The sequence below is a fragment of the Labrus mixtus genome, chromosome 7 (assembly GCF_963584025.1).
Source record: "Labrus mixtus chromosome 7, fLabMix1.1, whole genome shotgun sequence".
Taxonomy (NCBI): Eukaryota; Metazoa; Chordata; class Actinopteri; order Labriformes; family Labridae; genus Labrus; species Labrus mixtus.
The window spans coordinates 7,356,238-7,368,840 of NC_083618.1; the positions used below are offsets into that span (position 1 = coordinate 7,356,238).

A 12,603-nucleotide genomic window follows, 5' to 3' on the forward strand; every position below is an offset into this window, starting at 1 on the left:
GTCAACAATAAGGCCAGGATGAAGCCAGAAAGGTGGAGAGGTGGTGGTGGTGGTGGTTGGGGGGAGGAGGGGGCGGGATGGAAGGACAAAGAATGGAGGGAGTGAAGAAGTAAAGACCTAGCTGTTGCCTCTCCAGCCCCCAAGGGTGTGCTTAACATCAGGGATGATGGTCCTCACTCTGCACCCACAGTCGTCAGTCTCTGGGTGTAGCATGAAGGCTATCAAGAGCCTCTTTCAGTATTCAAGAACCATTGTTTATCAGCTGAGTGAAAGAACTCCACTCCACAGAAGTGATCTTTCTACAGCAGCTGAACTGTAACTTCCAGAAAGCATATTGATTTATTCAGCGGCCAAACAACAGTTGTTGACTGAAAGTTGAAACCAATATTGTCTAAAATCATCATTAAGTCAGGCCATTAGAGGCAGTCCCTATTGCAGGTGCTAATTTGATGATGAGAGAAATGGCATGTAATTAAAACACAGCAAATTAATGTTTAAAACCTCTGAGTCCTCTGGAAGAAGATCGAATTTCACCAACATGAGTGCAGCTTATACACCAGAGACAGACAGCTTGCTAAGTGTGTGTAATTGCCTTATCCCGAGCACATAAATATCCATGTCCATCCATATAATGTTCCTCTCATCAAGATTCTTTTATGAAAGGCAGTTTTTAGCAGATCATATTTTCAGTGACTTTTGATTTCTCCTTTGTGCTGCAGTAATGTCATGCAGAAGTCAGTTGGCTGCACTGAGGTCTCAGTGAGGTGGTTAGGTTGGTGGAACAATTGGCCCCGACTGATTTGTCTGTAATCCATTTAGCTGAGATGTGCCACACTGTAGGGGGGCTTTGCCCCTGGTCAATAAGTGCCAATAAGAAACAGCCATCACTCAGCGGGCTGCCCTGTCCACCAGCTTGCTCACTTGTTTCAGCTGTCAACCCCTGTCTCAAAGGAGCTGGCAATTGTGTGGCTCTTTCTGACGCACCACAAATGGCTTTCTTATTCAAACCTCAATAAGACAGGAAAGGCAAGGACACCGGTAGACTGCAAAGCAGGCTCATTTCCCTCTGCCATCTGAAGAAACCCATCTGTAGTGAAAACAGCTACGTATTTACAAAACACCATTGACAGTTGCTCATTCTCTCAGTTTTAAACCCCTGGAGGTGGAGCTGTGGGGGTTGAACCCAAGTCAGGGACAATCGGGGCTCTGTTTGTGTTTTCTCTAACACCTCTGTTCTCTTTGGGCTCTCTTGGAGCGCACCAAAGGCTGCAGAGGAGGCGGGGGAAATGCCTTGACCCTACTGTGGACCCTGACTGAAGCTCCCCAAAAAACCTGCAGACCACCACGCTAGCCCAACATGCCATACGGTTGCTGCTGGAAACAGAGAGCAAGAGCAGAGTAGATGGAAGTGGATAAAAGGGAAACCTGCTTCTTAAGACATGAAGACTGACTTTAGTTACAAAATCATTCTTCTGCAGCTTGTTTGATGTTGTTATTTGTTGTGTCGCTGAAATGCAAGCTCGTTATGTGGAATATCTTCACGGAGTTAGTTTGTTAGACCTGGAGGAGACAAAAAGGCAGACTGTGTGATGTCCTGGTGCAGCTGGGACGAAACAGTTTGAGAACAATAGAAAAAGACGTTGCCATTGATTTCTTCCAGATTCAGGGATAATTAGCTTTACCGTTGTTTTCTTCTTTTATGTCTTCTTGTTGGTGAGAGGTTTGAAGTCTGAAACGCAGAGTGTGGGGGTGTTTGTGAGTCTGTCTGTCGCTATGCCTGCACGTATGTTTGCCGGTTTCTATGTGGTGTACATTAAAAGTCAAAAGAACAGACGCAAAGAGTCTGTCAGAAGTCTTTGTTATTCAGCAAACACACTTCATGGCTGGGCCTTTTGTCTGAACTGACACCACCCTGCAGTCTCTCTCTCTCTTTTTCTTCCTGTCTTTCTCTGTTCCTCGCCCCGTCATTTTTCCACCAAACTATTCATCCGGCATCCCATCACTCTCTCTCCTGATGAAACCTTTTTAGAGATAATGTGCCCTGTGAATTATGGAGTTTGAAAGATGGAGATATTCTTCCCCCCTCTGGTTGGGTGTGACCCAAGTTCTTACTTTGTGACTTCCAGAGTATGGCATGACTACCAGAGGATGACTTCAGAGGAGAGTGTGTGTTTGCATTCATAATGTAGTAAAAACATTTTATAACCCATTTAAATCCTTAAATACACCATGCATTATCTATGTGCACTAAATCCCAAACTTAAAAGAGTTTGTGTCATAGCAACAACCAAAAAGTTTGTGAACACTTCGATATTATAAATGAAAATGCTTGTCTGTGAAGGATTTACATAAGATTTAGCAGGAATGTGCTTCTGATCAGAGATGAACAAAAGCAGTGAGATCAGACATTGATGTTGGTTGATAAGCCAGCCTGAATGAACTTGGTTAAAATACATTTAAATAAAATCCACTCTTTCTGTTTTAAAATGAAATCTGTATAAATGGAATCTACAGTAAAAGATAAGTTGCATTGTGTGTGTGCGTATGCATGCATATGGCTGTCAGTTTGTGAGAGGTTTCCCAGCCAGCACACATCACAGTTTCACCCTTCTTTCCAGGGCAGCAGACTCGCTGCAGGATTAATGAAGTGTTAAGTGCTAAAATTACACTCATTCATATTTCACTCTCTGGGCAGCACATTCCACGTGTGATTAAAGGTTAGGGTAGAATCTAAACAAGAAAAGAAATACATCAAAGTAGAGGACAACAGTTAAAGGGTAACTGCAGACATAAATATTTTACACTCGGGTCTCCTCATCGGAGAAGGAATCTCATTTCCTCACTTCTGAAGTCTAACCGCTGCTCTTTGTGTCTGTGTATTCAAACAGAAAATTGCTGTGCAGGTTCTGACTGTCATCTTAAAATGTCTGCAGAGTGCTGAGCTTATCTAAACCTCAGGGAAATCTAAATTAAATCTTCCCGGTGAATGGGATCAGCCCACGCATTATCTCTTGTCATCCTCAACTATTAAAGTTGGTTATTAGGAAGTAAAGGCACATTTGTCAAAAGAATGTGAAAGCTCGGTTCTCAACCAAAAGGGCGCTGTGCAGACATTGAATATGGTTCAGGGTTATCATGTAGACACTTGACAGTTTGAGTTGACCATGACTACCTGTCAAAGGAGCCATCGTTTTAGATGTGATGAAATCATCAAGAATGATGACTATTAGTTCAGAGGTCACAGTGATTACAGCCTGCCTGCTTTGAGTTGTGAGAAGATTTCAGTCTCAAGAGGAAGGACAGAATATGTTGCTAGTTTAAACTGCATAAAATGTACTAATATTATCGCTAATATTATAGCTATAGTTATTATTCATACCAAAGGCAGGAATGTTTGCAAAGCACAGATGAGTATGGGGCTAGAAGTCAAGAGGTACAGGTGCAGAGATCATTTAGAACAGATGATTCCATGATGGCAGTCTTTACCTTAGCTTATTAAGTGCCATGAGGTCATTTTAATATTTTCAAACCTAAGCATTACTAAAGAACTTATTATTGATAACTTGTATGCCACAAAATAAGCTGCAACGGCTGCAGTCTTCTCCTTAGTGACAATATGCACAGATCGAAGTACATCCACTTAAAGGATGATTGTTGCCACCAAGGTTATCCATAGTGGAATTTTAATTTTCTAGGACATCAGAATCCTATTAGATTTAAGGTGCAATTTTTCCATGGGTGGGATTTGTTTCTCAGGTTAGACAACAGGTGATGATTCTAGAGATGGTTGGGGCCCTATAAGCAAAAATCCAAAGGTTACGGCCTATAGCGGCTCAACCAGATTGAGTGCTGTCAGAGTGGGCCCACTTAAGGACTTTTCCTACTGTCATTGCAAACTTTGCACATTTCGAGCCACTGCTGTGGTTTAGAGGTTGTATCCATACTGGCCAGGGGCCCCAAACAGTTGGCTGTTGTGGCCTGTTCACAAGAAATGCATTTGACAACAGGGATCTTTCTCTTGAACAAAAATGTTGTTTTCCCCTCCCAAGATGTTGTCATACATTCTTATAACACTCAAAGGTTGTCAATAGCAAACACACATACTCAGGAGGACACACTTTAATCAGGCAGAGTTATTTGCAGGAATTAATTTAAGCCAGTTTTGCAGCTAATGGCTGAATAAATCTTAATCTTAAAATCTCAATCCAATAGTTTATTTGTCATGAACAAAAAATCTTGTTACTAACTATGTAGCCATATTTGCCTAAACTTGATGTGGCTCTAATCAATATTTTTACAATTTGAACTTAGAATGATCAACAATGCCAACAATAATGTACTTTGTGATTTTATAGTGTAAGCTCATTGTTTTGGATATCTACCCATAAATGGTCTGTTTCTTTGTTCATTCTCACTCCCATCAGTGTGTTGTTTTCAGCTGCAGCTGTTTTCAGAAAAAGCTCTTTAAAAAAAAAAACTTGGTTCATTACCTGCTCAGCATCAAAAAGAAGACAGACACATACTGTAGCAACAAGCGAGTGAACACAGGGGAGAATTGAATAGCTAAAGAGCCAGGTATTACCCATTAGAGTTGATAAAGACCATACAATAAAGCTGAAAGAGAGGGATACTGGACTCCCAGTCACAGAAATACAACTCCAAATGAAAAATGATGTCGCTCTTTGAGCAACTGTTTATTTTAACAGCTTCTCTGTATAAACTTAAATGTGAAAATGTAAACTTAACAATTACGCAATATCACAAGAGCCTGAGGGATGTTGTACTGAAAAACAGCAAACTGTGATTCAGAGGCAGCAGACAGAGTGCCAGAGATAATCACACCATGCTGCTATCTTCAACAACAACTTGACCTCAAAGTGTGTTACTGCCTTTATTCAACACACAAGATGTACAAGCAACATATTATAGTCGTTCCTCTGATACTGTCTGAATACTTACATACCTTATAGGATCAAATGATGGCTCATATAGGGAATCACTGTAGAAGATCCATTCTCGTATTTAAGCTTTGATATTGATGAGCCTCATGTGGTTTTCTAGATTCTGATGATGGAGTGAAGATTTGCAACCCTTAAAATGAATAGATTAAGGTTAGCACCTATGGCCTCATATTATCATGAAAAAAGCATTCCATACTATATTGTGGATTTTACACCCCACCTTCCTTCAACACATACTCGCGCACATACACATGGACAAGGACAAACTTCCCTTAGAGAAAGTTGCTCTCACATAGATGCATGCCTTTGCACAATTTGCATCTGAATGTAAACTTTTGTTGGTAAATTCAAGGGTCCTTGGAGATTTTGCACATTCTGTTCAGAGGGAGGCAGGCCAATGGGAACAAAGTCACACATTAGCGAAGCCCTGCCAGCCTCAATTATGACCAAAGGGATTGGCTTGATAGTGTTGCAGCGAGCCACATTCAGAGCTGGATGTGTCTATTTAAACTTTCCTGGCCACTTACTTTGTGTTTTTCAGCACAGGAATACAGATGACGGCAAATTCCTGCATGGGGATTGATGCAGAAAGGAGGTTCTCTACTACCACATTCTGTTTTATTCTCATCTGTTCTATATGCCAGGCATGGTCTGTGAATCTAGTTTCCATGATTGGGAAAAAAAAAAATCCATCTGCAATGGAAGTGCTCGGGCTTTGTTCTCTCCACACTCTTGTGCCTAGAGGTTCTTTTCCTCTCTCACACTTTCTCTATCGTTCTTTCCTCTATCTCGCTCCGTCTCAGAACATCGGTGATGCAGAATCCAGAGGTCTAGCTTCAAGATTGTGTGCTCTCGCCTCCATATTTCACAGGCATTACGAGACACAGTTTGATTAAATTGCGAGTGTATGCCATGACTCGTCCTCCTTCAATATGTAATAAATGTCTTATTTTTCCCCTGCTTTTCTCATATTCTGTCTGTGTGTCGTGCCTTCTCTGGGCTCCAGATTGGATGAATCAGAGTTTATGCCTGTTTTAAAGTCCAAGGTGTTTTATTAATAGAGAAAAAAACACATTAATGCCTCTACAAAGTCTTTGTAAGATTTAGCAAGCACTTTCCCTTCTCTGCCTCACTCCAGCTGTAATACTTGAGGTACAGATGTGCTGTAGAGCAGTGTAACACATCTGTCTGTTTGTTCTGGTGTGTGTTTTCATCCCTGCACTCTTGCCACCGTCTTAACCATCCTGCCCATGCTGTGACATGGCTAGCTCTGTTGTCACTGCATTTATAATTCAGTCATATCAATAAAAGATGGACGACATTAAGTTTTTATCCGATGATGCAGTGCTGCTGTCTCTTGGAGCCTCTTTACAAGCGAATGAATGATGAGCAAAACTTTCCTTCTCTGTTCTGACTTCCAGGCATCACTTGGCATTAGAATAACCCGAGATGATCCTTGTTTCTCCAACATGCTTTTAGAATCTTATTCCCTATGATCTCATATTCTGCTAGCCTGCTCGCTAGCTCTTCCTCTCTAAGCCCCGAGCCTTTAATGAGTTTTGCTGAGAGTTATATTTACTCATGTTGTCTAGCGCTTCTGTCTAAATGGCAAAAAATTCTCTTTCATTCTGTGTTGTCAGGCTGACTCAGCAATGTCGTTTCACATCACACTTAGTGGAAAAATGCTGATGTTGGCAGAGCTCTGTCAGGAAAACAAGCTTTAAATCATCCCAGGTTACTGAAACAACATGGCATGCCTTATTTTATTGATGCATACAAACCATCACATTGGTCATGTTGTTCAGGCTGAGAATAATTTGGCTAAGAACTGTTGTTTTTTTCCACGGTTGTCTATCCCTGTTTATTCACACATTTTGAAAGAATAATGGCTTCTGTCTGTTTGGACGTTATGGTTTCCTGTGCCTTTTTTCTTTGCGGTTTCATGTAGCATCTGCCGCCCGGAAAGATAAACAATACGTGTAGATAAAAGAGAGCGGGAGGCAACAAACTGAAAAGAAAGGACTGTATGTGTCAGTTAGAGCTGATAAAAGCCTGAAAATCCAATTAGTCCTCAGCATCAGGAGAAAGGGGGAGGCCTCATGGGGGTTATGTCAGAAAATATCCACAGCAGCATGTCAATAACACAACATTTACATACTTGGCTATTGATATATCAGTGTGTAAAACTGAGCTGGCTTTTTTCCCGTTAATCAGGACTATATTTGGTACTCCTCCCTGACGGGTTTGCCTGCTTAAGCTACTCGAACAGATAAACAACTTTCGAAAAGGAAGAACTGTTCCTCCTTCCACACAAAACACTACTCTAAAACGCAGCCAATGGTGGAGGACCATCTTAATTTGAGCACATTGAGTCTATTCTTTAGACATCTACTTAATTCAAAGTAGATGTCCCAGAATCCATTTTAGTGACAGGCTATTCACTGCCGGTTGCAGACAGAGCAGTGTAAATGTGTCCTTCTTTCATCAGGTTTTTTTTTTTTTTATTTCTTGTGGATTTCCACATTGCTGATGTCTTTTTTACATCCCGTGCCATAAATGACGGCGGGATGCAGGCTGTGAAAGAGGACCAGGAGGCACAAAGACAATTTGAAATAACACAGTGCCCAGGGTCAGAGCTTATGTGCTCCTCATGGGAGAACCACACAACCCAGAGAGTACAACACCAGAGCAAACACAGCTGCTGCTTACTTCATTCCAGGCACTTCTATACAGGGATAAAGATGTAATCATCTCTTTCCTCAAACATTTGACATTTTTGCTTCTGTAACAACATATTGTCTGTGATTTGTGTTTGTCGTTGTGTAAGTTTGCATCCGGGCAAAGTTATGTGTGTGTGCCATCTGTTCATTTGTTCCTGCTTATTCCCATGTCAAGCAGTATTCCAGTCAGCATTGTTGTTAAGGAGCAGTTGCCGTCCCAGGAGTGAGAGAGAGGGTGCTGATGTGTTGTTGTTATTGTCTTCATCTTCAAATGGGGATTGCTCTGGCCACCTATACTCCTTATGCTGCACTGATGCTGCTGCTTGGAAACTATGTTAATGACTTTGATCACTGGTCTGTGCTGCTACTCTGATTATGTGTCTTTATGAAATAGGCAATAAAGTCCAGCTCTTTCCTTTGAGCCTCTGTTATCAGAATCTCAATAACAAAAAGGATGAGGAAGAAATCAAATATAATGTCATTGTTGAGTCCATCTCAAAATTGAAGAGTGAGTTTAACAATACATATCTAATATTTGAAATACATATTTCTAGAATAACACTCTCTCAGACTAATATTTTATTGTTGGGTTCAAATTTTATCTGCTGAGATTTCATATTTAGCAAACATGGATGAATAGTGTATCCTAATGACTAACAATGCTCTTAACTCTAATAGATGGATGACTGGGTATTGAACAATCACTACAGATAGTCAGGCACTGCAGTTAAATGTCTAATAAGATTTTAGTGCAATGTCGGCAAACAGCATGTTCAGATTAATTAAGAAAAAGCTTTGGTCACACACACTTGACCCTAATTGTGAAGTTTACCTTACATGATGACAGCAGAATGTGTTATTTTCTGCACATTTAGAGGCAGTTATCTTACTATTCATATCTCCTGCATTTATTTTTTACTGTGTTTTTAATCTGTTGCAAAGTGTGTGTTTACTGAGTGTAATTTGAAGTCAGTGTTTGATAATCTTAAAAAATGGAGTCTAGCTTCCTCTTAATGTTGCTACTTGCTTAGTGACCCCTGTTTTAATCCCCCCCTTATCTCTCTCTTCCTCTTTTCTTCTCTGTCTCCTTCACCTCTGGCCCTAAAACCACCCCCACCCCACATCCCTCATATTCACCCTAACCCTCTCAGGGGGTGGTGAGACCTGAGCTGGCCCTGAGCCCAGGCCCATTAGCCCCAGCCTGGCAGCCATGTGCTCATCACCAGAGATCATTACACCCAGCAATGACACCACTCTAATGCATCATTAATGATTGATTAACGAGCTGAGCTCAGCCCAAACGGGTGCATTTGTATGGAAGAGCCCCCTGTAATGGCTGAGCAAGGCTTACATATGCTATTTTTTACCGTGTTGTGTGTGCTTGTGTGTGTACTTTTTTCGCATCAGTCTCCCTCTGTGTCCCTTCTCTAAGGTTGAGTGAGAGAGCTGCAGACGCCAGTGTGTGTAACGAAGGACTGAAGGGGTGACCACAGGGTAGTGTGATGGCGGGGAAGGGGCTTTCCGCCCCTCTCCATCTTCTTCCTCTCCTACTCATCTTGGTGGGAATCCTTCCTGTGGCCCAGGGCTCTGGCTACCTTTCTGGATATCGCCAGAGGTCTCGTCTGCAGAGGGACCGCCACGCCCGCAACATCCGACCCAACATCATTCTCATCCTCACAGATGATCAGGACATAGAACTGGGTGAGACTTTCCTCCATTCATCCTTTCCTGTGTGTGTGTGTTTACTGTTTGTTTGTGCATCTGTCTCTCTCTGTTTGCTTTGTATCCATATCCCATGGGTATGGGTATTCACTCTGTGTTCATCCAACAGCATCAGCAAGGGAAAGTCAGCCTAATGCTTCCTCCTGGCACCATTACAACTGGCCCACTCGAAGTCATGTGCCCCCCTTGCCAACCTCTCCATTGCTGGCATGAAATGAGGGCGGCCTATGGCTTCCATTGTCTGAGTGCCAAACCCTGGCCATCTCCCTTCCAGCTTAAGTCCTTTAGCGGCGTATTGGACTGGAGTGGCTGCATAATGGCCTCTGTGACACCCTTTGTCCTCCTGTGATCGCTAGTGAGAGGACTCCCATTGAAAAGCAGGAATTTATGGTCAAGCATCTGTTTCCCCAAACAATCACCATCAGCCTGAAAAGCTTGGAGTACACAGGAAACCGAATGAGTCACACTTTACCAACAAGATTTGTTCCCTCGTTTATTTTTCCTTTTTCTTTTTATCCTCCATGTCTACAAGGGTTTCTACTCGTCCCCATCAAACCCTTATTTACATTTTCGCCCTACTAGTTACCTCAATATCACAATTCTTTTTTTTTCTTTTCCAACTGTTTCATGTCCATCTGTGGCCTTTTCATTTGCACTCTGTCCTTGGCCTTTGAATCTCCTCTAACCCCCCTAACCCTCTCTCACCCCTCTCTGCTCTGTTTTATCCCAGGCTCAATGCAGGCCATGAACAAAACCCGGCAAATCCTGGAGAAAGGCGGCACACATTTCTCCAATGCCTTCTCAACTACTCCCATGTGCTGCCCCTCCCGCTCCTCCATCCTGACAGGAAAATATGTGCACAACCACCACACCTACACCAACAACGAGAACTGCTCCTCACCCTCATGGCAGGCCCACCATGAGCCGCACACCTTTGCTGTACATCTCAACAATTCTGGCTACAGGACAGGTGAGCATTGCAAGTGCGATGTTCAAATGGGTTAACCGGCGCATTGATCTCTTGGACCAGAATTAACATACTGCGCCCCTGTCCTCTCTTCAGCCTTCTTTGGAAAGTATCTGAACGAGTACAACGGCTCCTATGTGCCCCCTGGCTGGAAGGAATGGGTAGCACTGGTTAAGAACTCTCGCTTCTACAACTACACCCTCTGCAGGAATGGAGTACGAGAGAAGCACAGCAGTGACTACGCAAAGGTATTTTTCACTCCATTAGAGAGGTGTCACATCTGCTTCCCCTGAATGACGGCCTGCATGGAAGTGAAACGGGATGTATAAAAAATTCAAAGAGTAATTTTATGTGATGAGAGGTCAATAGTTTGAATGCTCAGCTAATGTAAGCATCTTGTTACCTTCCAGTGATAATTGTTTTTTTTATCCTGTCTTAAATGCAACTTAAGTGTATTTTAGAACTTCTCAAGGTTCAAGGTAGTTAAACTGTCATACTCAGGAATATTTCGCATCTCCATCCAAGTCAGTCATGGCCCCTCAACCAGTAAAGTACTGACAGCTTTGACATCTGCTCTTTTGCTATGTCGCTCACTGAGCACCTGATGGACAATGTCTGCTGGCTCCACAGGACTACCTGACAGACATCATAACCAACGACAGCATCAACTACTTCCGTATGTCAAAGAAGATGTACCCTCACCGTCCTGTCATGATGGTCCTGAGCCATGTTGCTCCGCACGGTCCCGAGGACTCCGCCCCGCAGTACAGCTCTGCCTTCCCCAACGCATCACAGCACATGTAAGACTATGAGTGATTTCAGAGGCTTTGTGGTGACTCGTACAAGGAGCAGTCAGATTGTTACTGATTTTAGAATATTCTATGACAGCAGAGAGCTTGAACTGGGGTTTCCTTCCCCAATTAAAATAAACAGATTTAGTTCAAATGTTTCACAGCAGAGAGACACATGGGTTGAATTTATGCACTCTTATATCCACCTTTTTTTGCTCACTTATGAGTCATCAACACATTCACACTCCTTTTCATTCGACCCAGAATGACAAAAATTCTATAATCTTAGCTCGATCTTATCTTCCACAGCCTGCAGTGTGCTCTTGGCAGCTGAGCACTCTTGCGCACAGCCAGTGTTTCGCTCCAGTTTGTTTGGCTCATGTGTTGTTCACATTAGTGTTACCACTGTAATGAGTCATGCTCATTTGTACCGATTTGTCAGTCACGATCAAAGAGAGGCATAAATCACCTTTGTTTAATGCATAGGTAAAGATAAAGTATAGACAACTTCTCAGCCTTTGTCTTCCTATCCGCCATGCTCCTCACTGGCTAGAGCTGCTGGCTTATAGTAGACCTGCTATTGGCCTCAAGAGAATGATCCAAGGAAAGTAATGAGACTGCAGTTACTGACCCTCCCTCCAACCCCGTCACACCCTCCTCCTGCTCCATCGAATCCCCCCAGCATCATTAACCTGTGCCACGCAGACTTTATACATCAAATATTCTGAAAATTCAGCCCCAGTGTCTTTGTACAAACTTTTAATTGCTCTTTCTCCATATATTTGCTCTCCCTGAGGTGACGTTTTCTGAGAGCGCTTTTCTGGCTATTTTTCTCACTTCATCTCCCTCTGCCCTTATCAACCACATAAAGAGAGAGGGGCTGTAAAAGTCTTGCACTTCTATGGTGTTAAAACATCTTTTCACCTTGGCACCTTGCAGACACATCTTCACACTGCATTAGAGTTACCACAGGCTGTGAGACATAAACATTTTTTTAAAGTCAAATCGATTAGCTCTAAATGTTGTATATATTTTCTTCTTTGTTCCTATTAGCTGTGTAGCAGTGTTTATTCTCTAATAATTAAAGTTCCACATGCCTGGCAGTTAATTATTGATCACAATGTGCTCACTGCGTACAGGCCTATCGATTGCATTGCTTTGCATTTTCCAAGGTTTATTTAACCTCTAGTTTAGCAAAGTTTAAACACTTCTCTGGCTTTTTTTGCCAGTAAAGATGAATAGATATTAGCACACACAGGCAGAGAATGTACGATGTAACTGTTCACACATTGGCAATTTGCCATAACCCCTCTTATAGCTATAGAATATGAAAATGTAATAACTACAGATGGATAAAGCAGCTGGATAAAAACGTGACATATACTTGAATAAAATAAGCAGCAAAACAATAATTTACATTTCTCGTCCTCTTCTGTTTTCAG

General features: G+C 42.3%; 1 protein-coding gene across 3 annotated transcripts in view; it reads left to right on the top strand.

The window, feature by feature from the left end:
• The window catches only part of sulf2a (sulfatase 2a), a 34,807-nt gene that overhangs the window by 12,767 nt on the left and 9,437 nt on the right, over positions 1-12,603 (top strand). For all 3 annotated transcript variants that reach the window (XM_061042427.1, XM_061042429.1, XM_061042428.1), the window contains 4 exons: positions 9,114-9,382; positions 10,134-10,373; positions 10,467-10,618; positions 11,001-11,170. In XM_061042427.1, coding sequence (XP_060898410.1) covers positions 9,184-9,382; positions 10,134-10,373; positions 10,467-10,618; positions 11,001-11,170 — 761 coding nt within the window. In that variant the 5' untranslated portion in view covers positions 9,114-9,183. The remainder of the gene's footprint in view (positions 1-9,113; positions 9,383-10,133; positions 10,374-10,466; positions 10,619-11,000; positions 11,171-12,603) is intronic.